Source organism: Eleginops maclovinus, chromosome 7 (genome assembly GCF_036324505.1).
Source record: "Eleginops maclovinus isolate JMC-PN-2008 ecotype Puerto Natales chromosome 7, JC_Emac_rtc_rv5, whole genome shotgun sequence".
Lineage (NCBI taxonomy): Eukaryota > Metazoa > Chordata > Actinopteri > Perciformes > Eleginopidae > Eleginops > Eleginops maclovinus.
Genome location: NC_086355.1, coordinates 2,005,233 through 2,032,156, shown reverse-complemented (window position 1 = coordinate 2,032,156; position 26,924 = coordinate 2,005,233). Strand labels below are relative to the sequence as shown.

Sequence of the window (26,924 nt, the reverse complement as noted above, 5' to 3'; positions counted from 1 at the left end):
ACATTAGCCGCCTTTAGCTTAGCGGTGGTGACGTGAAGTCATGTGACCGTGCTGTAGTTCCTTTATAGCCCAACATTAGCCGCCTTTAGCTTAGCGGTGGTGACGTGAAGTCATGTGACCGTGCTGTAGTTCCTTTATAGCCCAACATTAGCCTCCTTTAGCTTAGCGGTGGAGACGTGAAGTCATGTGACCGTGCTGTAGTTCCTTTATAGCCCAACATTAGCCTCCTTTAGCTTAGCGGTGGAGACGTGAAGTCATGTGACCGTGCTGTAGTTCCTTTATAGCCCAACATTATAAAGTGTTGTTAGTATGTGGAGATTATCCTGCTGAACTAAACGTGTAAGTATCATAAAGGTTTGTTTGACACAGATAATGTACTCCTCTATACACTCTCCTGAGTCAGGCGCTTGAAAGGAAAGTCAGAGAGCAGACATGTTACAGCGTAAGTCAAGGGTTGACTCAGGAGAGAGTAGAGATGGCAGTAAATGAGGAAGAGATGAGAAATTACATTTAATAAAGATCCCTGCAGAGACTGAAACTGTGGTTTAGTGAGCACCTTGAACCTCAGGTCAACAGAGCCCTCAGCAAGATTTCCTTTAGAAATTGAAACCTTGAAACCTTGAAACCTAAATACACTCACTCACCTGGAATTTGAAGGGTCTCAGGGTTTACTCACAGTATAATACAGTGAGTTTACCATGACCGTGCAAAGAGCTCTGCAGATATTCTTCAGTGAAGTTATGGAGAGGATAACTTGTCTTCTGCTCAGGTGATATCTTCAGCTGCCACGCTGTGGACAATCCGAAGCCTCAGGCGGAGCTGGCCATGCTGAAGCAGTATGGCCCTGACGTTCCCGAAGCCACGCTGCAGAAACTGGTGGCTGCCTTTGGAGAGCTGAGGTCCATGGCTGATCAGGGCACCATCACCTACCCCTACTCCACCCGAGAGGTGGTCAACATTGTGAAACACCTGCAGGTGAGGAGACACAAACCATGCTTCAACACTTTTCCGTTTTGGTTTCCGATTTTTTTATCAATTAATAATTCATAAAGACAATTTGACTTTAATAATGCGAGACAGTGTCCCCTCATCACAGCTGTGACAGAGGGGGCAGAATCAATAGAGATTTTATTTTGAAAGCCCAGTATCACAGATTACACATCTGTCTCCGGGGGCTTTGCAGCATACAAAGACTCTCTGTCCTAAATCAATGTGAAGAAATGTTATAAACCAAACTAAAAGCAACAGAGGATGATCCCTCTCCTAGTGCAGATGTGCAATAGATTACAGTATAGCCTATCCAAATGACAAAATGTATAACCTGAATTTAAATAGAATATGGATCCAGGAGGAAATCAAAAATCTTGCCAAAATGGCCCCAAAATAAAGGGGAGCTTTGAATGTTGTGCTGGGTTTCACACGCAAAAAGTCTCCACATTTTCTTTTATTAATTGCATAACTATTAAAAAGAGAAACTAGGAGATGCATGTTGGCAAAGAATAATCTCTGGTAAGGGAGAAAACACGTCATGACATATCTGGGCTCTTAAAGTCTGCTTCTTTCATTTTTAGAGCAAATTACATTAAAGTACTCAAGTTCAAGAAAATCAGTAAAGTGCAGTTTAATGTATGTTTAAAGGTGAATATGACAGGTATTTAAAGCTAAACTGTATAGATTAGGAACAGTATTTATTGGTTTAAACACCATGAACAGTAGTATACAAGTAGAAGTGGTAGGCAGTGGTATAAATATGATATTGACCACTAAGGACCATTGTGCTGCCAGTCCCCTCACTTGGGAAAGAAGGGCTGCACAGAGGACACCACACACATGTTTGTTTTGTTTACATTTAATACTCAGGGTTGTCACGTCTCTTTGTGGACACGTGTCTTTAGAAATGTGCACAGCGTTTAGCCCGAAGAGGGAGAAAATGAAGATCTGAGCTGCAGATCAATAACTCAGAGCCCCAAATGTTAGCATGATTTCCCCGCTGGCCTCCTGCTCTGTCGTCCATCACTTCCACCATCGACCTCTGCAGGAACACGACACACACACAGGGTCATTCTAGAGGAGCCTGAATCGCCTCTTTACCTCGACACACTGCTCATCACGGGGCTTTGTGGTCCCTGGGAGCCCCGATCAATACAGCCAGTGTGTGTTTGAGTTGGAGCCAGGTGGGATTAGGGTGTCATTGATGGTGCAGGAATGAATTTATAGACCTTACAGGGTAAATACTTTGTTATATTTACATGTGAAGGTGCCATTATGGTCCTAATCAGGCTCCATAATCCAGGGCTGTTGAGTTATTACAGTCCCTGTCTGAAATACTCCTTAGATCAGGACTGCAGATGTATTGCACATTGCTTACAGCTGCATCTCTTTCCATTTGAACTGTCAGTTATTGCACTGGATGTTGGACCTCTTTAGTTTATCCATCATGCATCTTTAAGTATCTACATGGTCTCAAATCAGATTCAATATCCTGTGTATAATTCCTGTATCCGACTCGTCAAACCTAACTTAATTTGGGCTAAGTTCTTGAATAACTCATCATGTTAAGACCTCTAAATGTGTCCTGATTATGACCCTTTACAAAGTTTATTGATGGGACAAATGCTTAGTCTACAAAGACCAGTCACTCCTATTGATATACTGTATATGATGGAGTGAAGATGTGGCTCATGTTTATGGCTGCATCTTATGTTAGTTTTATCCCAAAAAATGCATCTATTTTTTCCTGTAAATCTTCTCTACACATCTGTAGTTTTGAAACAGCTTTCATTGGGACAATTGCTAAGTGAAATTTCAACTAGAACAAGAAAAGTCTTAAATGAACTGTAACAGCTAAACTAAGTAAAAAAACTGCAGCTGGGGCCCCAGAAAGAGAATCGCAGGTTAATGTGTTCCTTTATTCTCTGTTATTCCAATAACACACATGTACAGAACAATGGTTTCACTGGTGCCTTTTTTACAGCGTTCCCAAAACCGCCTTCAAAATAAAAGCATAAAGACGTACTTAAATAATATGACATGTACTAAAACAAAACAGCAACAAAATATATATTAACCATTAAATAAAACATCTATATATAGCACAATTATGACCTATGACCCCCCAAAAGTCTTTATTTTGTGTTTTGTTCTGGATGTTTTTTGGATCAACCAGGTGCCACATTTTGCAGTTTTGTTTACAGCATCTCCCTCTTCATTTTCCCTGCCTTCATTCTGCCTTTATTTACCCCATCACCATAGAAACTGTGCAAGACAACACATGTACTGAGGCAAAAATAGCCTGTAAACATCTATTTATGTCACACACACACACACACACACACACACACACACACACACACACACACACACACACACACCTACTAGAGATGAGTTACCTTCCAGATAGCAGCAGGTTTTATTCCAGGCTCTGTCCCTGCACTGACCCCTCTGTGAAGACCCTAAATTATATTAACAGTCTCTCCCCTTTTCTCCCTCTTTTATCCTTCCTTATCTCCCTGTCAATCCTCCCTGTTTCCTTACTCCAAAACTCCCTCCTTTTTCCCTTCCACTCCGCAGAAATTCCCCGGCGAAGGTTTGGCAAACGTGGTGCGAAACGTCTTCGACTTTGACTCGTACAACAAAGACATGCGGGACGTCCTGATCGAGGCGCTGCACAAGCACGGCATTCCCATCGGAGCCAAGCCCAGCTCCGTCAAACTGGCTAAGGAGTAAGGCATCAAGACTCTAGGAACACACACACACACACACACACACACACACACACACACACACACACACACACACACACACACACTCTTAGGGCACATCCATTACCTGAAAACCTTTTGGAGACCAGTCAGAAAGGGCTTAGAGTTTGCTGATGGATTATGGAGGACATGGGCAACACTTGAAGGCCTACCTGCCTCTGTAACGAATCCTATCCTACCAGTGAGCGAGTACAGCTTCACTAAAGCTCTAATTTCACTTTTAAAATAACTTGCGTTAATTATGTTGAAAATACTAAATGAACTTGACCTGTTTTGTAAGGCAGAGATCATCTTTTCTTAGATATTCTGAAGGCATCTGAAGCTACAGAAGCTTGTGATTTTCAGCCTCCTAACAAACAGGCCCATACAACACTCAGTAAAGACAGTTCATTTCACATCACAAAAGCCTCATAATGGCTGCATTTCCTGCTGAATTCTCCCATTTTATGTTACTCTGTCATTGATTGGTATTTAATAACGAGAACAATTATCAACTTTATTTAAATAACACTTTTAGATGGAAGTTGCAAAGAGTGATACCGGACAGAAATAGAAATGGCAGACACACAATAATGAAAAGAATAAAAAGTGAAATAACAAATGTTTTAAAATGCTTTGAAGAATCCATTACAGTTAATGGTTGGTGATGGTTGGCCAGTTTTTCCAGGAGGAGAGTCAACCTGTTTCTGATTTTAGAGTAACTTTTAGAAATGAAATCCTGAGAAGCTTGAACTCGGGTGACTGGTTTCAGACTGAATTAACCTCAGGCTCCCATGAAGTGTTAAACTCTCATCACATTACCTCAGCTTCTCTGTAAGGGAAAGCGTTCTAACCCCCACTACACTGTCTCATCATGCACAGCTGTCTTTTTAATAAAGGAAAATATTTGTTTCTTCTGTCTCCTGTGGTTTTATTTGATCATATTCAGAAATCCAGATTCATAAATCTCTCAAGTCCTGAGACCAGAGCAGAAACAAGTATTTTCCTTAAAGCAGCCACTGCTTGTGTAGATTATCTGTTCCGTTGTGTTAAAAAATGTGTCATCCGAGCACAGAGGGGCTTTTATATGTCTCAGAATCCGTGTTTTTAAAGCCGATCTTAAACAGTTTATATCCCACAACCTCTCGTGTACATAAAAGCAAATATTTTGTCTTTTCGTTTCCAATTTTGGACGAAGAAAACAAGAAACACTTTCTCTTATGTACCGCATTGCTTTTCCTTCCAGAGAAATATTTATGGTTAGTGGACAGACTATCCTTTCACCCGTTCATCCAGCTTTGGATTTCTGTGTTTCTGCGGTTGTGTTTCATCTTATGCTCCCCCCCCCCCCCACCTGCAGTTAATAAAGCTGTGGCTGCAGTCCAGCTTTGACTCATGGGAAGACCAGTAAACATCTGGCCAGACACAACAACAAAATCAGGCACACACACACAGATTTCCTCGGCATTCTCTAGAGACCGTGGGATCGTACTGAAGCTTTTGTTTTAATGCGATCAGAACACTACCATCATCTGAAGTCACTTTGTGGCGGCCATGCTGATGCCCTCAGAAGATGAGCTAATTTTATTTGAAGATGAGATGCAAAACGGAGACAGGGAAACCCCTCATTTTCAAAAATAGAAAACTGCACATCTTGAGTTTTCTATTTTCTCCTTCGTTTAACACAAATGCCACTCATTTGCATAGCTCCTCACATATTGGTGTATTTATACCTCAGGATTTGAATAGCAGCAGTCACAGTGTGACCTTGAATCTGCAGGTTGCCCCTGCCAGAGGTCAAGATGACGGGCTACTGGACGATCAACCAAACGGGAAACGCTCGCCGCAAACTCCTCTGTCCCACTGAGACACGGCACATTGACATCAAGGTAAACACACACAAACACACACACACACACACACACACACACACACACACACACACACACAGGTAACACACTCTTACACCAGGGGGTTCCTCCACAGCTCACATACATGTAGTGAAATAGCCAAAGGGTCAGTACTTGCAGAAATGAAATGCTTGATGGTTTGTGAATTGAGGTACAAAGCAACCAGGTAATTTGTCATGAATTGGCATTTCTATTTTTAATCCTACTGTTAGTAAATAGAGTCACGTGTTTCTCCTGCTGATATGACTCACCACCTGCTTCCAGATGCAGGTTAAACAACGTAAAGCAAGCATTAATCAAACCGTTAGCTAAATAAACATATCTCATCAAGCCTCTTTTGCTTAGTGGTTGTCGGTGAGGCTCTTTAAACCCTGCTGGATTTCATTATAAACATCCTCAGTCTCAACAATAATCATCTTTACATCCTGTCTTAAATCATGCCCTATTGGAGCCTGAACCTTGAGGGAATCAAGCCTGAAAAGTCTTTGAAAAGTCCTTGAATTTGATGTTCAGGAAGGCATTGAAACTGTGTCACTGCTGATATTTGCTCTTAAAGGAGTTTCAAAGAGGCTGTGATCAGGATTAATTAAATCAGTTACAATGGCTTCTAATATTAGATTCAATTTACTATAAATGTTCTGGTTTTGCCTAAACGCTGCTTCTTTTTTAGGGTCGTGCTCCTCTAAAGGTGGAGTCAGCGATTGTGTAGAAAGGTTGTTGATATGCAAACCTGACACCCAAATAAATATCCCCTTTAAAAAAATATACCATCATCCGGCTGGCTTGCAAACACATATGCACTGAATTTGACCCAAATATATTGAATTAGAGAGACTGACTTCAGCTTTAAGCAGCAGAGCAGTTGTATAACAGACTTCCTGCAGTGTACTGACCATATATGCAGATGCACCACCACACAGATCCACAACTGAGGCGCAGATAGTGCAGGAGTGGTGGGAGAAATGTCATCGTAAAGGGTTGTTGTTAATAGTTGTTGACCATTTTAGGAGTTATACGTGTTGTGTGTCCGTATGACACTTTCACTAGGAGTCTCATGATCTGAATCCAGCCACTGCACCACGGTTACTCTGAATTCCAACCATAAACAAACACCAGTGTTGTTTGCATACTTTGTGTGTGTGTGTGTAACAGTGTGTGTAACAGTGTGTGTAACAGTGTGTGTAACAGTGTGTGTAACAGTGTGTGTTGTGTTGTGTTTCCAGGGCCCGGTGTTCCTGCGTATCCAGAGTTACCCCTGCAACCGACAGGAGAGCAGGGCCCTGAGTTTTACTGAGGAGAAATCCCACTGGCAGATCCCCATGAACGAGGTCAACATCATCTGCCATGTCACCACCAAAGATGGTACACACACACACACACATCTATATTATATTTAGATAGGTATGTTATACCTATACCAATATGTTATAATTTTAGTACATCAATAAAAATGATACTTTTATTTGCGTATTTTTTACATTTATTATTCAAGTCATTTATTTAATTTTGATTTGGGCAACATCTGTCCTCCAAAACTGCCCACCAGCTACGTTTGGAGGTTAAAGTGTATAACTGTACATTTTAAATAAAGACGTACATCAAGCACAGTTTAAGTGATAACCCCCCCCCCCCCCCCCCTCCTGTGTTTCTGTTGATAGATGTCCTGTACGTGGCCACCTGTAACCCCGTGTCGCTGTACTCCATGAAGGAGCGCGGGGACACCATCCAGAGCATCGAGCTCTACGACGTCTTCCCCCGGACCATCAGCGGCACCTGGCAGCCCTTCATCACCGTGGCTCCGCTCGGGAGTCCTCTGGACGGACAGGTGGTGCTGCACGAGGAGCAGGTTGGTGTACACAAACACACACACACACACACATGAAGACGAGTATGTGTATGACATGATCACACTGATTAGATAACTAGATATTTAATTACATTTGGTCTTAATCCCTGTGGGAGAAGTGAACAGGATCTTGATCATATTGAAGGTATCCGTGGAAGTGAATCATTTTCACTAAAACATTTGTATATTCTCAGAGTAAGAACCATGCCCTAATCAGAAATCAGCTTAATAAGGGAGGTGTGTCGAACATCTCACTAGCAGCCCGAAAAGAGCTCTGCAGGGATGACATGTTATTGTTGACCCTAAACTTTGCATTGCCTTGGTTTTCTGGACAAAAAGCCAATTGACTTTTCCATTAGGGGTCTTGATTATTGCATCAAATAAGCTCTGATGCTTGCACAGCTTTTTTAATACTTGCTGTTTGCTGGTTTTTACATTCCATTACTGCCACTAAACTGTGACTGAACGTAGAAGTTGACTTAAATATTTACCCCGTCATCCTTATGCACAGATTCTATAGGAAAGAGAACACTCATATCAAACAACATAGCTCTAAAAGTGCCACTACTGGTCAAACTAAACCTCACAAATAAAACAGTCAAGATAGCTGGATAAAGCAAGTAATCCCATGACACAGTTATTGAAAATAAAACATATTGATATCTTTAAACAGAAGTGGTGACCTTCTTCATAGGAGTACTCACAGGTAGTGTAAATGTCAGATTTAATTGTGAGTTTTGTGGAACACCACACGAGAACAAGTCGTCCTGGGATAAACACAACTACACACACTTACTGTGAGTTCCTCAAAGGAATCTCATGTCCTTGTTTACTGGCTAGTATAACTTGCCTTTAGCAACACTGGTATTTAAGCTTTATTTTAAAAGACAACCACAGATTCCTCACAGATTTTAAATAGCTCTACAAAAGACTGTTTTAGTTTCCTAAAATGTCCGGTGGTTAGCGGTTGTTTGCCTCTCTCACCCCGTAAGACCCTGTGCTGTGACAGCAGAGACGAGAACAATGCGTGTTGGAAGCGACGGTTCTCTCCGAGCAGATCACTTTTACAGCTGCCGTATATTAGGCAAGAGCGGGACTGCTAAAAATACCTCAGTGATGGATCATGTTACGTCTGTCTAAAAATGAAGAGGTCCAGACAACAGAGAGTTCATTCATGGGTCATCGGGCTTCCAGGGAAATCACACACACTTAAATACACACAAACAAGTGTGGGTTTTACCAGGAATGTACACATGAATGCATGCGCACACATACTTGGGAAATATGGAGGATGGTAAATGTCTTAATCAATACAGTAAAATGCCATTAAATGTAATCGCTTTTATTTCTGTATAATTTTTTCTTTTACCATTTTTTACTTTTGTACAGAAAATAATAAAGAAATGCACAGGTTTAGGGACACCATTAGGGGTTAGGGCAAAGGGAAAGTAATACAGAAATAATTAAATACCTCAATAAATACATACAATTAAAGTGAATAAATTCATGTTTAAATAAAAAAAATAAAAATGGACATTAAATAAAAACTGCAATAAATTTAAAAAAACTAATATCAATTCATGTCACTTTTTTAAATTAGATATGGCCTACTTTTATTTTTTTATATGTATTTATTTACAATCATTGACATTTTTAAGTTACTTATCATTTATTATTCATTTTTAAATTCAAGCCGCTTTCATTTATCATACTTGCATCTTACCTGGTCAAGGACATACAAAGACACCTTCCTGCAGGACACACACACACACACACACACACACACACACACACACACACACACACACACACACACACACACACACACACACACACACACACACACACACACTCCCTCAGAAGACAGAGTATGTTTGGAATCAGGAAATGGGGTTTACCTTCTCTGAATAGCTGCGCTTGCCGTCAGTACAGTGGTGTGTATGTCAGGAATGGGAGGCCATAAGGAAGCCATTAGTGTGTTGCAGGGTAGCGGGGGCTGGAGGGGGCCCCGGGGCCAGCTCCCCCGTGGCTCCTGCTCATAAAACTCAATTGAAGACGAAGCGTCGTGCGTCACAAGCGAAAGCCTTTTGCACAGTTCAGCCAATACACACACACACTTATATTTACAGTAATATACAATATACGCACACACACCGAGGCATCCTGATGCTCGTCTAATATATATATATAGGAAGCACGTAAACACAGAGGCAAATAAAAACCGTATATGTATGTAAAGTGACTTACAGAACAGTGTTCAAATTAGTTGAGATAACTCATATCTACATGGACAAGAGCGCCTCCTAGTGGCTGTAGAGCTAAATCACTTTCCACATATCCACTGATCTGACAAGAGACAACCTTATGGGTGAAAATTACATTGCATTATTACTGGTATAAAATACACAGTAGAGATATTAAATAAAATATGACTTTGGCTATACTTTTTTCTTTATGTTGCAGTACTGTAATTAACCAGTTTCTCAAAATGTCAGTGCAACCCAGTCATTGAGTTTTAATTGGAGAAATGTATGCTGAAATGCACATTTGCAAATTGAGAACATTTACATGAAGTAAAACAAGAAAGAGCTGTAGCATTGGGACAAAACACCAAATGCCAGGTATAGAAGTTATTGCTTAATTCATTAACCTGTCGCTGTTAGAAAAATGGTCATCCAAAACATGTATACAGGCTGTCTCAGAGATGTGTACTGCATTAAAAAAAATCAACAGTGTTCGTACAGGTGCTGGAAGTCCTTACAACTGCTGGAAATGTAATAAAGGTTTTGAACAGTGCTTGAAATTATAATAACTTTAATAATTAATTGCAGTCTTTTTTAGATAAATAGAAAAAGAAAGAAGTCGGCGTGAGCTTTAAAAGACATCTCCTCTCCCGCCTTCCCGCGCTAGCCCGTGCTAGGCGCGCGAGACCGGCCAGTTGGAGTTTATGTGTGACCGGGGCATTCTGATTACAACGAAATGTCATGAGGTTGCGGTTTCAACGACCGTTGGCTAGCAGAAAACAGATAAAGCTATGGCTAAAACGAGGATTAAACCCACGAGTAACGTTGTGCAAAGTTAGCTAAAAGGATTTTCAGCTATTTATTATGGGAGATTCTGTGCTGACGCATGAAAGGTAAACGTAAAAGAGAGTTTTGGATAACGTTACATGTTAAGTCGGTTTAAGCTAGTAATAACCTTAGCAAGCTGAATAGCGAACTCTATTAGAGTAAAACGGTTCAGAAGAATGTACCTATGTTACAATTTGCGTTACAGTCGCCATCCTGTGGTGTTCAGAGGATGAAGCTGTTGTAATTGGACATTAGCTTGTTAGCATGTTGTTATTAGACATTAGCTTGTTAGCATGTTGTTATTAGACATTAGCTTGTTAGCATGTTGTAATTGGACATTAGCTTGTTAGCATGTTGTTATTAGACATTAGCTTGTTAGCATGTTGTTATTAGACATTAGCTTGTTAGCATGTTGTTATTAGACATTAGCTTGTTAGCATGTTGTTATTAGACATTAGCTTGTTAGCATGTTGTTATTAGACATTAGCTTGTTAGCATGTTGTTATACATTGTGAACTGCGGAATTGACCGCGTCGCTATGGTTACTCGTTCGAAATACAGGCATTCAGATAAAGTCTTGCGGTTTTGTATAAGTAAAAAATTAATGTTGCTTTAATCTCACATCATGTAGAAACATCACAGTACACATTTGTATAGTAATTTCCGTTTGTACCCATTATGAGTCTATTTCAGTTCTGCATGAATGTATTGAAGTGATTGGTCTGCATAAAGAACATCTGATTTAATGTGAGGTAGTGAAATAGTAATTTGAGTATAGGTATGTATATATAAATATGTCATTTACAGCTGTAAACTGCTTGAAAATGCACGTTCAAAGTGCATGAATTTGACTTTGGAAGGGGTGTAAGAACCCTAAATTAGAAATATTTTATATTTGTGTTTATATAATGATGTGGCTATCATCAATACTCTCAAATATTCAGAATTTGAGGTCACGGAACGCCATCAAAAAATCAACCATACATTTGTTCTCCACTATATTTGCAAAGAAGATCACCATTAATGTTCTGCATTAAATAAGAAAAGTAATTGAATTATTCATTTGGTTTATGGAATTTGGTTCGATGCTAGTTTCTCGTGCTGTGAATTGGTATAGGTGAAATATCAACATATATTGTACAACATATAGGTCTGCTTTCTTGAGGTATACACGTATTTTGATATAATGTAATTTCACTCTTTATTGAGTCTTCCTCTGACATTAAGACTCCACTTTCTGTCCGTCCTTTAATGTGTTCCTCCTCCAGAGTAACACAGTGCTTCACATCGACATGGTGACGGGCGCCGTGCGGAGGCTGCTGCTGTCTCCAGAGGCAGAGCAGCCCCAAACCAGAGCCTCCAACTGGTGGAGCAGCAAGGAGACGCAGGTCAGAGGTCACACTGGTTCGTAGTATAACATTTAACAAGATGTGTTTCCAAAAAGTGTTTTAAAAGCGAATGTGTTTTATTGTTTTTTTTAGCAGGGAGGACATAAAATGTGTCACGACTTCTCCCACAAAAACTGGCTCCTCTTCTATAAAGAGGAAGGGTGAGTGATGGGGCTCTAAAGTAGATTTTCCACAACACTGATAAACAGCCATATCTCAGTCATACCCTGGTGTTAATGTGTTCGGGTGCGTGTGTGTAGGAACCAGCTGGACGTGCTGGATGTGCTGGAGGGCCAGGTTCACTCCATCTCCCTCCCCATCAACCTGAAGTCAGTGTTCCTGGTGGCCGAGGACCGCTGGCTGCTGCAGGAGAGCAGCAGCAACAAGTATGTGAGATACAGACTTTAACCCCTCGTTTTACAGCTTGAATTCACTGATAATGTGTGTGTGTGTGTGTGTGTGTGTGTGACTGAATAGGAAGTTCCTGCTGACGAAACCCATGCATATGTCGGCCGAGGACTCTGGTGTGTGTCAGCTGCACAGCATCAGTGAGGACTGCGTCAGCTCAGGACATGGGGCCAGCTCAGGTAAATAGAACAATAAGGATGTGAGTCCCTACGATGGAGTATTAAGTGCGTTGTAGCTGGAAAAAATATTCTAGTAATTACGAAATAGAGGTAGGGGGTGAAATAAAACTTGTTACTTAGATATCACCGCTATCAGTGAATATCCACCTCTTTTTATCAGAAATTATCGCAGAGATTCTGATTTTTTTGTTGAAAGTTACCCTCCCTTTCCCTTGCTCAATGCCTCAGAACCTCCCTCTGCTCTGTGCAAAGATGACCAGGGCTCTTACGTTCTATCCGGCACAAATTAAAGACATAATGTCAACCCTATTAAGAACATCAAGCAGACGGACATAAGGAGAAATAGACTGGTGCCCTGGGCGGCCATATGTCTGCACTGACAATCTATCAACTGCCCTGCAGTCAAAACCAACAATATAAAGGGAATCATGTCAACCACTATCTAACTTTAATATTGCTCCATGTCACAGTTAGTGAGAGCACAATGTGTAGTCATGAGTAATGTCCAACAATTCAGACTGAAATAGTCCAAGAAGTTCATGAGTCACTGCAATCCCTCAGAAGACCTCTCTTAGGACGGTGAATTGTGTATTTCTGCAGTGAGCTCAGAGATAATGTAGACACATGAAGCACACTGATATTGGATTTCCATCATGCTCTGTTTGTCCTCTTCCTTCCCGTCTTCAGCGGAGGAGTCCGTGCCCCAGATGGTGTCCAGTGAGCAGCTTCCAAACGAGAACCTCAGCGCCGCTCTGGACCAGAAGATTGTCTCTCCAAACAGAATTCTGGCCGACAGCAACTCCTTCGCACGGATCGTCGTCGGCTTCCCAGACCTTGTGGTGAGATTCTAGGAGGACAAGGGGAACAATTGTGGGGTAATGTTAGGGACATGTGAAGCTGTTTGCAGTGATATTTTCCTGTGAGATTTCAGATGTATGGTTTGACCACTTGTGTGGTATTTTCTCCATAGAAAGAGAAGATATCTCCTTATAGATTCAGCTTTTCTATCAGAGAATATTTTAGGGAGTAGCCCTTAATTCTTATTTAGGCAAGGCAAGTTTTTTTATATTGCACATTTCAACACAATGCAATTCAACATGATTTACAAAGAACATTTACAGCATTGAGACACAATTAAAGTCATTAAAATGCCAAAAAACTACAATCATAACACGGTAAAATCGAATAAGATGGGTATATGATGTAAGAATAAAAGCTTTGAGAACCTATTTCTGTATCTGACCAAAATCTCATTTAAATAAAGTGGTTGACATCGAAACGAGGGAAACAGTAAGTGCTAAAATGATAACTAGTTTCCGGGTTTAAGGACTCATTCCCGCACCACGCCAAATGCAGGTCTTTGTGAGACGCCATTCAATATGTACCTGCTGTCGAGTGTGTAGAGAACATGAATGAACACATGAGAGCTCACATGAATATGGTAATCTGGTGTGTCTGCTCAAGGTAAACTCATAAATATTCAAGCACTCACAACTAAGCTAAGTTTGTGTTTGATTTTACATTTCCCTCTTGATTTCTTGTCTCATCCAGTCCCCTAATGAGGTGTACAGCTTTAAGAGGCCTGTTGACCTATCAGAGGTGAGGAGTTCTGAGGGCGGGTCTCACAATTTCCTTCGAGGCGGACTCAGGTCCAGTACGCCTAAACGGAACAACTGTGTCAGCCTGCTCTCGGCCAATCAGGTGGTCCGAGCCCTCCCCCCAAACAAGGTGCCCCTGAAGGAGGTCTACCCCAAAGGTCAGAGGTCACATAATCATATCCATGAGCTCAGAAAAAATGGTTTACAACTTATGTATTTAAACTTGTTTGGATTTTGTCCCTCAGATGTTACACCCCCGATGACAGCGGCGTACCTGGAGGTGACTGATCTGAACTCCAAAAAAGTCAAATATATTCCCGTCCCAAGGTAAACACATTCACCTGTTTCCTATTGTTTCTTACTGTGCGTTACCCTGACTTTTAAGATTAAGATCATTTGGCATCCTATAGCACCAGCTAGTGGGTGGAGAAAGCATTGCATAGAGATATAGTGTCTTTGCAAAATTGCTATTTTAAATATATTTTTGTGTAATTTTTTTGTACTACAAAAAATAATATGTGAAACAACAGCTTTTCCTCGTATCAGATATCCAATAATGCAAAAATATATGCAAATATTAAATACATTCATATTTAGATTCTCTCATATTAAAATTGTAAATTTAGAATAAAAAAATTAAAAGGAAAATGAATATTTTTGAGGTAATAGCTTCAAGCATTTGCACGAATCAATCAAAAAGTCTCTGAGAATAAAGTCCCCAAAAAAGTAAAATTGTCAAAATCAACAACAACTGTTTGGGATGTTCTGTGTAAGTCACTTGTTTATGTAGATGTTTGCCTTAATTCATATTCCATATCTGCTTATTGCCTGCTCCTCTAAATAAAAATGCTTCTCCGCAATTCATAAAATGTTTGACCAATTTACGTCAATTTGGAAAAAAACGACTTTTAAACCAGGAAAACCCAGAGACTGTGTGTGGGCTCACCTACTGTACCTCTTTGTGATCCTCAGGTCGATGACCGTGTCCCCGTACACCGGCTGGCTGTCTAAGGTGTCGGAGTCGGACGTAGTTCTTTCTGCTCTGGGCTCTGGTGGGGTGGTCACGGTGGATATGGGGGGTTACGTCCGGCTGTGGGAGACGGGACTGGACAGCCTGCAGCGCTCGCTGATGGAGTGGAGGAACATGATTGGGACCGAGGACGGCAGACCTTTACAGGTAGCTTTATTACCTTGTTTGAGAATCACAACCCTCGTGCTAAACTAACTGCAAAAAATTGCTCTGAGGTCTCCAAAGGATAAACATATTCTTCTCACAACATCATATATTATATAATATGACTTTTTTTCTCATAACTCCAAAACAAAATTGGACTTTTTTCAAAATTCTGAAAAAAAATTCTGAAAAAAAAAAAGTCAAGATTTGGACTTGACATACCAAATTCATTTTCTGGCCAAAAGTGAAAAGTCAAGTCAAAATTCAGACTTTTTAAAATCATAATAATAAAAAAAAAGGCACGCAGTTGATTAATGTAGAAGTTGTTGAGTGAGAGTTGAGAGGTTTGGATAATAATTAGATATGCTTGCAGTTTCTCTCACTACCACAGAGGGGTGCATTCTCTCCTCACAGTACATCAACATCAGCACTGATGTATTATATTTACAAATGTTGTAGAAGTTAGAAAATCCTTTCTTTGTATTCAAAACTTTACTAAAGTATAAAAGGTATGTTCTTTGCATTACATCTCCAGGACAACTGGGCAAATAGTATTCTTTCACAACATTATAAAAATGCATTGTGTACAATGAAGTAGTGTTGTCATGATACCAACATTTTCGTTTCAATACCGATACCAAGTCAAGAATTGTGATTTCGATACTTTTCTTAAAAAAGGGGAAACCGTCCTAAATGTCATTATTGTGCTTTATTTCAAACCTGGAGAAAAAACATCAGTCAAACAAATTACTTATAGTAGATGAAGTACATTATTCAAAAGTTTACATTAACTTTGGATAATAACACGGGAGAGTGCTCTCTTTTCCCCTCTCCCTCTCTCCCTCTCTCCCTCTCTCCCTCTCCTGACAGCCAGTCGTATCCGTCTCATGCAGCTCAATGATCCAGTAATGAGTGACCCGACAGTGAAGAATAAACATATTTATAACTAGTTTTACTAGTTCCAGATGTAGATAAGATAGTTAAGTATGTTAGGTATTTAACTTGAAGTACGTGTTTTGCTCCGCGCACTCGTCCCGTCACAACGGACGGAGCTGCAGCGGTGATCATGTAGAGCTGCGTGTTCTCCGTCAGCATAGATGAAACCAAAATTCTTCCAAATTTCGTTTCGTACGTCTTTTTTGTCAACCAGTCGAGGCGCATTGGCAATAGCACTCGCACTCGCAGCCATGCTCGCGTTTTGTCACATGATATGACAGCTAGAGCGTGCATGAGAGAGGGGAGGCTCTGCAGGCAGGCTGCAGGGAGTGGAAGCAGAGCGCTTAACACACACAGGAAATACGGCTCTTATTAGAACAATGTCTTTCTTAAAGTACCGGTACTGATGAAATGGGGGGATCGTTGCGTTTTTAACAGCAGGGTATAGCGATACCTTTCTAGTACCGGTGCACCGTGCAACACTACAATGAAATAACATATACATATTGAAATTAGAATGATGTATTTATTGAACCAACATTTTACTTCACATGATACTAAAACAAATGAATGATTATAACAGAAATGGGAATCATATGTGATGTACATTCAGACCCAGCAGTTCGGCTGCAGATCGTTAAACAGGAACAGAAATTGTGTTTCTCACCATCCCAGAGAATAAAAAATATAAAAGGAAATGTATACATATGCAAGGCAATTGTATTTATATAGCACCTTTCAACACAAGGCAATTCAAAGTGCTTTACCAAAATGAAAACATTAAGAGCATTAACAAATAGTGTAATGGAAACAATAAAGCAAAGATAAGAAACAAATGCATGAATAAAAGTTACAGGGCAGTGTAAGATAAGAATCGTTCAATAAAAAGCTGTGACTGGAATTAAAAGTAGTAAGTGTTGCCAAGATTAATGTGCCTGTTGAAATTCAGGTCAGAGTCCAGGACTACACCTAGATTTCTGGCGTTATCTGTTGTTTGAAGATACCCGACTGAAGCTCAGCGCTGACTTTTATTCGTTCCTCTTTGGCTCCAAAAACAATTACCTCCGTTTTTTTTAGTTTATTGGAGAAAGTTCTGACACTGTTAAGAACAATTTGGAGAGAGAGCTGTGTATATACTGTATATATAGACATATACAAAAATATACATATACACACATTTAGAGGTAATAATAAAAAATAAAACACAACAGCATATACACTGCCCGGCCAAAAGAAAGGTCACCAGCCTGTGGGGTTAGTGCTATGATCTGGGGTTGCTGCAGTTGGGCTGGTCTAGGTTCAGCAATGTGCCCAAGAATGAGGTCAGCTGACTCCCTGAATATACTGAAGGACCAGGTTATTCCATCCATGGATTTCTTCTTCCCTGATGGCACGGGCATGTTCCAAGAGGACAAGGCCAGGATCCATCGGGCTTAGAGTGTGTGACCTTTTTTTTTGGCCAGGCAGTGTATGTAAAAACAGATGAGAAGCCACTCCACCCAGTCACATTAATATTTATATTCCAAGAGGAACAGGCCAAGGAGGTGGAGTTCCACCCATCTTTGATTCTACTTATGAATCCTAAACCAAAATTATAACTCCTTTTAAAGCCTTGTTCTCAGTAAAAATGAATGTATGTGGCTTTCCAAAAACCATAAGGCATTGAAACAAAACTACGGGATGAGTTATAACAAATACTCACAAAGTGGAAATGTATCAATAAGTGGTAGTTCTTTCTGATTGGTTTGGATTGGACCCTGTTGAGGTGAAGATCAGAGGATGATACACTTGCCTTCGTGTTTCGTTTCTACTTGTTATGGGCTTTTCTTCAGGTCTTCTATTTCCTTCAGGTACTTGAATATCTTTCTGAAATTGTTAATTTTTTCAGCTTGTTTTCTGGCCTCCTTTTGATATTTCCGCTTCACTTCTTCCAGTTCTTTGTTAAAGTTTTCCTCCATTTGTTTTTTCTCCTCCTCCTGTTCTCTTCTCTTCTGATCTTCTTCTTTTCTTAGTTGTTCATGTTTTTCTTTTTCCTGCTCGTACTCTTCTTGCAACCTTAGAATTCTTGTTTGCTCCTCTTGTCTTATCTTTTCTTTTTTTTTTTGTTGTTTGATCCACGCTGCTTTTCTCTTCTTCTCCCATTCTTCCTTTTGCTTTTTTATCTTTTCTTTGTTGTGCTCTCTTTCTCCACCAAGTTTTTTCTCCCATTCCATTTGTTGAATTACTTCCTGCCTTTTCTTCTCCTCCTCCTCTTTTGTTCTCTTCTCCTCATCTCTCCTTCTCTCCTCTCGTTCCTTGTTGATATTTTCCTCCATTTCTTGAAGCTGTTTGGCTTTCCTCTGCTCACTTTCTTCTCTCTCTTGTTTCATTCTTCTCATCACTGCTTCCATTTCCTCCTCATGTTTCCGTTGCAGCTCCTCCCTCTGTCTCTGCATTTCTTTTTCTTTCTCCTTCAGGATCTTCTCCATTTCATGTTTTATGGAGGCCTCTGCCTCTCGAAACATATCTGAGGTGAAGCATCGGTCGCCATTTTCCTTCAGCATTTTGATGGACTTCTTCATCAGCTCTCTGACTTGCTCATGGTCGGTCTGATCTTTGTTATTGAAGACTTGGTATCTTCCTCCACAGTCATCTATCAGTTGTTTCAAAAGGTCATCAGATTGTATGTAACTCTCTATTGTTTGATCATTCAGATCATCTCCTCTGCTGAATATAACGATGATGAAATCTCCAGATCTCTTGCCAAACATGTTCTTGATCAGTTCCACACTGTCTTTTTCCTCCTGGGTGAATCGGCCAATCTGCAGCACCAGTAAGAACACATGAGGTCCAGGAGACGACAAGCTGATGCATTTCACAAGCTCCTCTTGAACTTGATCATTGGACAGTGTTGTGTCAAACAAACCAGGGGTGTCCACCACAGCGACAGGACGTCCATCAATCTCTCCTGTTCTTTTATTGCAAATCCTGGTCACTGACTTTGAGCTGACAGATGATTCAAACAATTTTTCGCCCAAAATGGTGTTTCCAGTTGCACTCTTCCCACTGCCAGTCTTCCCAATGAGCACCATCCTGAGACACTCTCTGTCCTGACTCTCATCAACATTTCCTTCCTGACTTTTCTTTTGAACATCCTGCAGGTCAGCTTTAAGTCTTCTGTTAGTGTTACCCAGCTCTACAACCTTCTCCATCTGAGCCTTGGTGAACATGTCCTTTGTAAAGCACCTTGATCCTTTACTTCTCATCTCTTGTACAGCATCCAACAGCTCTGGTGTCTGCTGCTGGTTCTTGATGTTGAGAACAACATATCTTCCTCCACATCTCTGAAGGAGCTCCTGGATGTCCTTGTTCTCCTTTAGAAAGTTAACAGCTTGAGCTTTAGGATCTGACTCCACAGTGGACAGCAGCAAGGTGAAGTCGTTGACTCGAGAGCTGAATGTGTTCTGGATGGTCTCTAACTCTCCCTTGTCTTCATCAGTGAGGGGACCCACAGGTAGGACCAGGAGGAAGGCATGGACGCCCTCAGGACCACAGAGGGTGACACAGCTGAATGATTCCTGCTATCACTGCCTCCTGAGGTTTTCCACACAAAGCAGGGAGCTCCACCAGGGAAACCATTCGTCCGCACACCTCTCCTTGATGTTTAACACACTCTGAGGAGTTGGAGACTGAAGGAAACGCTCTCTGACCTAAAATGGCTTCGGCTGCTGAAGTCTTCCCGGCTCCTTTCCTCCCACAACAGAACCAGATTTAAAGCTGGTTCGATGTGTTCAGACTTTGGTGCCATGATCAAACCTGCATCCTCCTCAAACACATCACAGCTCACATGCTCTCCGTTGTTCTCCTTTGCAGTTTGATCCAAACATGTTAACAGCTCTGAACGGTCATGGTTCTGCCTCAAATATCTGTCTCTACACATTCTGATCATGTCTTGTAATGGTGGATGTTGCATAACATTTTCATTGAACCCTGAACTACCCTTTTTGGATAGTGAAATGAATACCAGTGAGTGATCGAATGATTGATCACCAAAGAGTTCCAGGACTCTGCCAAGTCTCAGTTTGTGTTTCTCAGTGAAGTGCTCAGGCTGTAGAACCAGCAGGAACACATGAGGTCCAGGATCAGAGAGCCTCACACAGTCTTTTACATATTTTGAAAGTTTCTCTTGGGTGATGTTGGGATGCAGCAGATCTGGGGTGTTGATGAGAACTATTTTTTTTCTTTTAAACTGTCCACTGCTTCTCAGACACTGGTCTGGTTCTTCCTTAGTGTTGAACATAGTTTTTCTCAGTACAGAGTTTCCCACTGAACTCCTCTCAGCCCAGCTGTTCCCAAGCAGAACTACCCTCAGCTCAGACACTGAAAAGGAAAACACAGAATTAGAAAAACTCTTCAACCAAAAACTTAATTGGATAATTAACCAATATAAAATATTAAAGTTAAAAATGAGTAAAATATTTCAAAAGGTGGACATACGTACCCACAATCTACAAAACTATGATTTGAGATGTTAATTTGCAATGAAATAATTTTGACTCAGTTGTGTTAGACTCACAGGAAGGTGGCAGAAATCCATAGCTGTTGCGCCGCTTCAAAGGATGCAAATCATCTGACACTAAAATAAATCAGAACATTCACATCATGAATACCAGAGGATGGGTTGCTGTTTTTGAATGACTTCTGTTGTGTAATATATCACAATAAACGGCAGATTCACAGAAATGTTACTATAGTACAAAGGTTATAATGCTTTGTATTCATTTTCCACAATAATACATTTTTAAATCACCTGTTGATGCTGTCGCCATAATGTCACTGCAGGAAAAAATCTACTTCAGCTGGAAACCAAATGCTTGGTTAAAGCACCTAGGGAGAGGGAATGTAAATGTGTCAGACTCTCAGTTCTTAATAAAATAAAGTCTATTTGTAAATGAAGTCAAAGTAATCAAAGTTTGAGAATAGGTTTGCTGCCCTTAACTTTTTAGATACAAAACAATGACTTCATGTAAACTTCTATATGTTTCTATAAACTGTATATAAGTGAACATAAGTTTGTTATAATTATTGGGTTTGACGATGGGTTTGCTTTGAAAAAGAAATCACATAGCAATCTATGTTTTGGTTTCGTATTCAGGGCTATTTTTGTGACGTTAGTGGTACAAGTTAATGTGTTACCAAGGGGTGGTAAGACTTGCAACTCTGATCATGTTTTTATAGCTGTTGTAACGCTTATCAAAAACATTTTAATTTCCTTGTTGACCTTCAGTCTGAACTTCAGATTATCTTCTATAGTTGAACAATAAAACACATAAATATATTTCTCAGTAGCAGTACATTTCAAACAGTCGCCACAAAACTGTTTTTGATTCATTGCAAAAACGAATATATCCCTTTAAGCTCTGCTGTATTAATGTGGTGACTTTACAAACAGTGCTCCTGCTGCAGCTAATCACCTGAGTAGACTGCTACTGAATTAGTAACAGTCATTACATTACATGTCACTTGTTAGACGCTTTTATCCAAAGTGATTTACAAGTAGACAGTCCCCACAGGAACAATTTGGGGGGGAAGTGGCCAGGGACACAACGACATGCTGACTGCAGTGGGGATTGAACCAGTGTTCCCCTGATCCCCTGAACCAAATTAGCGCTCAGCCACCACTTCTCCTAGTCTTTACTCAGCCAAGAATGATTTATTTCTTACAAAGATACACTTTATACTTAAACAAAAGTATTAACATCTCAGTAGACTCTACTCACCAGGTGAGATCCTCTTTGCTTCCATCCGTGAAATGTCAAACTCTGCAATGAAGCCGACCTTGAGCCCTTTGCTCTCAGTGAGATAAACGTTCGTCAGCTTAGTTAATATTTAACAGTCACATTACAGCAGGAGCTGGGAAGCCTGGTTAATGTACAACTACTGTCTGCTGGAGGTATAGCATCTGATCTGATTACAATAACAATTGTTTTCTTTAGATGTTATTACTCCCCAAGCCTGCATAGACCTGAGGTATAATCCCAGCCACACAGTACATTAAGTAAAGCACAGTAGATGAGGCCGTTAGCCAAAATAAAAGCATTTTAAGCTGATGCTTTTGTCTAAAGCAACGTACAATAAGTGCAAACAACAATTAGGATTCAAACTCAGAACAACTAGAACACAGCTGACCTATTCACTTCAAACAGGCAAGACCAGTGTAAGTGCTGCACAAGTTAACCCAGTGCAAAATGTCCTTCAACACTATGAGACAGTAATCCACGCCGTTTTCACCAATTGGCTGGATTATTGTAATTACCTTTATATGGGTGTTAGTGGCTCCTGAATGTACTCAGAACAAAGTCAAAGCTCAGAGATTCTGAAAAAAAATAGTCAACGTTTTGACTTGTTTGAGGTTTGAGAATTCAGACTTTTTCAGAATATTTGTCAGAAAATTCAAAATTATGACTTTTTTCAAACTTCTGAGAAAAACCTTTTACGAGAGTTCTGTGAAGAAAAGCAAAATTCAGTCTTGTAAAAAATCAAATAAAACGATTTTGGTAATAAAATTCCAAATTCTGACCTTAACAAAATTCTTAGGAAAAAGTCAAAATTCAGTTTTATTTTTTTCTCAGAATTCTGAAAAAGAACCTCACTTTTAAACAGAAAATAAAACCTTTTTTCAAACTTCTGGGTTTGTTTTTTGAGTTCTGAGAAAGTCTGAGTTTTTAAAAAATAAGTCAGGATTTTTACTTTTCTCAAAATAGGTGATTTTGAGTTCTGAGAAAAAGTCCACATCTTTTATGTCTCTGAAAATTCTCTACTGAAATTCAGACTTTTTTTTAAATATACATATTTTTTATAAGGTTCAGCGAAAAAGTCAGTTTTTCGATCATCTAATTACAATTAGACTTATGGTCAGAAAAGTCATAATGGTGCTTTCAGCCTGTAGTTTCTCTCTCCACCAGCAAGGGGCAGTGCTGCTTTAAAAACAGATTTCCAGCTGGATGTCACTCTGCATTCTCTCCTCACAGTACATCAGCTGCAGAACATTCCTGATTTTATGCTAACCGGAATGTTTCCAGGCCCAAATTTATGACCTGCCTGGACCCGGGGTGGGAGTTTCTGAATGGACGGGCATTGTGCCGATGATGCAATAAGTTTGACCCCTTCGGTACGGGTCGGAACATTTCAGGGCAGCATACTGAGAGAGCATTGTTAAGGTGCCCACATGCACATCACAGGCAGCTTTAATAGCCATACAGAGAGAGATAGTGGAACCTTCCAGATGTAGATCAGGGACTTCCTCCTTTTGTCGAGAGTTGTTGGATTTTAGGTATATAATACAAATGTACAACTTCATAATTAAGATGTTACTTATAGGAAATAGGAGATTGAAGGGGAAGTTTGAAATACTTCTTTACCCTTTTCTACATTTGAATAGATTAATTAACTAAGGGACCAAACTAAAGTCATCCCGCTAAAATGCATTGGCTTACACTAAGAAAGTGAGGAGAGTGTAAATGGAGTCATGTCCTACACCATGAGTTATGAGCACACACACCTGCACCTCTTCAGCCACACAGGGCTCCCTCTCTGGCTGAGATTCCTCAGGAGGCAGCTCTTCTTTGATGGGGCACCTTGAGTCCCCTGCAGGTCAGACTCACAGACCCTGCCTGTGCTCGCTGCAAACAACAGCAGCTCTACTGTACTTAAACATACCTGCCAACAGGGCTCTCTGTATACCTGCACACAGATATGATCCTGCACCAAACTGTGTACACACCTCGCCTCCATACCTGCTTCCCTGTTTGCACATGGCACAGGCCGGCTGCTTGTGAAATACCTTGTTTTTATGACACGCTTATAGAGTGTAAGAGTCTGGATTTTGACCAAAGTATGAGTAAATGCATGCTTCATTCTGGGATATGATACGGTTATTGGGTGTAGTTTGACCAAAAGGAAACTGTTCTTATCTTAAGCTGCTAAATATGCTATTTTACTTTTAGTTGGGGTGTAAACTGTCCCATTTCACATGTTTTTTTAAAGGTAATCAACAGGGTTTACCAGCAAAGACCCTGTCTCTTGTCTATAGAAGAAGGACATGACAGCTCATTGCTTTTAGACTCTAGCAGGTGTGTGTCCCACATTGCCCTATTACACCGCTGTTGACATCATCCACAGATGTACAGGAGACATCCGTCATCGTCTATCTGCACACACACAAGTCTTTTGTTTAAGTGGTGCTTCTGGTGCCAAGTTAGTGTCCGCAGGTATCCAACACTCTTATATATCCAGTCACTCTTCATTGTACAATATGGTTGTTTTTACACCCGTATGTCAGTGTGGGGGTGTTTTCTCCTGCTCTGTTTGGCCACCTGCCACCTTTCTCCCTCCCTGTCCATACACCGCTGAGGCTAGCTTATCAGTCACAGTCATATGCACATGGACACTCATCTGCAGCGGGGCCTTGCAGACTTTTGGCACACTTTGCAAACAGCAGCAGATAACAATAACCAAATCCAAGTTACAGTTCGGTCAAAGGTTAGTTCTTCCACACCTGCGAGCACACCTTTTCTTAACATCACACAAATCAAGATTATTTGACTCCCACACGCTCACACTTTAAACACATATTCCTGTGTTCAAACATTCATTTACAGGCATTTATACAAACTAAATGCACACACAAACACACACTACCATGCACCCCAGTTCACACATTTGTTCCTCACTCCAAAGTGGACTCATTGTGGCTGCACACACCCATCACTCCTAAATCACTCTGTGTCTTCAGGCGTCTAAGGGGAAAATAATAAATTTATGAGGCTATTAATCTCCCAAGACAAGGCGGGGTCTGCAGATGAGAGGTGGAGAGACAGTGGGGGGAGGAAAAGAAAGAAAGAGGGGGGACCAAATCGAGAGAGGACGGTGGGGGAGAGACACGATTCCCACAGTCATAAAAATGTTGTTTCTGGAGATGATTTTTGTCTGTCTTTCCTGCGTTTACATGATACGTTCAACCAAGTACTGTGGAGAAAACACAGGCATAGAGTTTTAAAGCCTAAAGACGGTTTCACTGCGCATATTAATCCGTGTTTGAGCACTTATTGGATGGAGCTGATGTAAAGCCACCACCAAAACACACCCATAATTAAGTGTGAGGAGAAATGTAGGCCATCAAAGCTCATATGAGAAGTAAAATTAGATATATACACCCAAGCATATTGTAGGAAACTTTATTTTTAAATGTCTTAAATATAGTAGAAGGTTGAAAACTTTTGGAGGCCATTAAGGGAGATGTTTAAAGGCTCCTAAGAACTTCAAATGTAGTTTAATTAAAAGGTCTATTGCTTCAGTAGGGCTGCGTGTGTTGTCTGGGAGCGGCTGCTGGTTCCTGAAGTGTTTGTTTTTTACCATTTTGGTTGTTATTTTTTTGCAATTTCCTGTAATTGTTCTCAGAGCAAAACAAGATAATGTTCTGTCCTTAATATTTCGGACGTGAACAGACTCAGACATGAAGTATGATAGGTGCTACTGTACTGAAGGGGATCATATCAAATAGAAACATTTTTACTATCTGATCCTACTCATGATGGTCCAGCTACACACACACTTACACACACTCATACCTCATTCACAACCCTGGAACCTGAACTGAGTGTGGCCTCTTTAAAGAGTTCCAAATGGACACATGTTGTGAGGCGTCTCTCATCATTGTTCATAATCCAGAAGTAGATTATTAGTCACTGCTTTACTGGCTGTGAGGGAGCCGGAGGAGAGTCCATTACCGGCATGGAAACACATTCAGGACCCATGTTGTCACCAGTGAGAGAGGTCCATCTATACACACTGTGACGACCAAGCTGGATTACTGAAACACGCCTGTGTCCAGGAAACTGTAAGCATCACACACACACGCCTGATGAGTGGTGTTACATTAAAGCTGATTGCAAGACCTTGATATATAACACTAAATGTGTTTTAAAGAGGCCCTAATATGCTTTTTGGGGTTTTCCCTTTCCTGTAGTGTTTCTTATAGGTTTTAGTGCATGTAAATGGTCTGTAAAAGCTAAAATCCCTGTGTTTCCTCAAGAGGGATTTTCTGTCCCACACATATTTATTAAAGATTAATGCATATGTATTATTTTCAATCTTCATGTAAAACAAAGTGCTTTTGGATTCAAGGCGGACGATAAGTCGGGCTGTCAGTAAAAACGTGAGCAAGGTACATGACTGGACACACTTTAAAAAAGGACGTGTGGTTGTCAGGCAAAGAAAGTGTGTGATCTTTTATCAAGTGATCATACACACATTCGTCAGAGAGAATGATCCGTGTAGCCAGTACAGCTAAGCCTTTGAAAACACCCCCCCCAGTTTCCCAACTTGGCTCAGGCATGTGTGCAGTGAAGCTCAGGTTCTCTTTCTGATTTCTGGTGTGTGTGTGTGTGTGTGTGTGTGTGTGTGTGTGTGTGTGTGTGTGTGTGTGTGTGTGTGTGTGTGTGTGTGTGTGTGTGTGTGTGTGTGTGTGTGTGTGTGTGTGTGTGTGTGTGTGTGTGTGTGTGTGTGTGTGTGTGTGTGTGTGACACATGCATGCATCAAAGTGTAATGACAGTGCGTCACATGCAGGAGAGGTGAGCTCCTGAGATGGCCTCTTACCTCTGACCCTTTACCTCAGCGCAGAGCTATGGCACCACA

General features: G+C 40.7%; 2 protein-coding genes across 2 annotated transcripts in view; one reads left to right on the top strand and one right to left on the bottom strand.

Moving 5' to 3' along the window:
* Positions 1-26,924, top strand: part of vwa8 (von Willebrand factor A domain containing 8) — a 69,444-nt gene that overhangs the window by 26,187 nt on the left and 16,333 nt on the right. Inside the window, 13 exon segments of the mRNA XM_063887758.1 lie at positions 770-975; positions 3,571-3,722; positions 5,521-5,629; positions 6,874-7,012; positions 7,309-7,496; positions 11,836-11,955; positions 12,049-12,116; positions 12,216-12,341; positions 12,433-12,542; positions 13,230-13,381; positions 14,094-14,298; positions 14,386-14,467; positions 15,113-15,317. Of these exon segments, the coding sequence (XP_063743828.1) occupies positions 770-975; positions 3,571-3,722; positions 5,521-5,629; positions 6,874-7,012; positions 7,309-7,496; positions 11,836-11,955; positions 12,049-12,116; positions 12,216-12,341; positions 12,433-12,542; positions 13,230-13,381; positions 14,094-14,298; positions 14,386-14,467; positions 15,113-15,317 (1,862 nt within the window).
* LOC134867299 (GTPase IMAP family member 8-like) lies at positions 16,757-22,061 on the bottom strand. Its single transcript, XM_063887759.1, is given in 6 exon segments — positions 16,757-19,810; positions 19,812-19,988; positions 19,990-20,609; positions 20,806-20,865; positions 21,040-21,116; positions 22,010-22,061. Coding segments are annotated over 5 exon segments (2,622 nt in total). The 5' UTR covers positions 21,059-21,116; positions 22,010-22,061; the 3' UTR covers positions 16,757-18,064.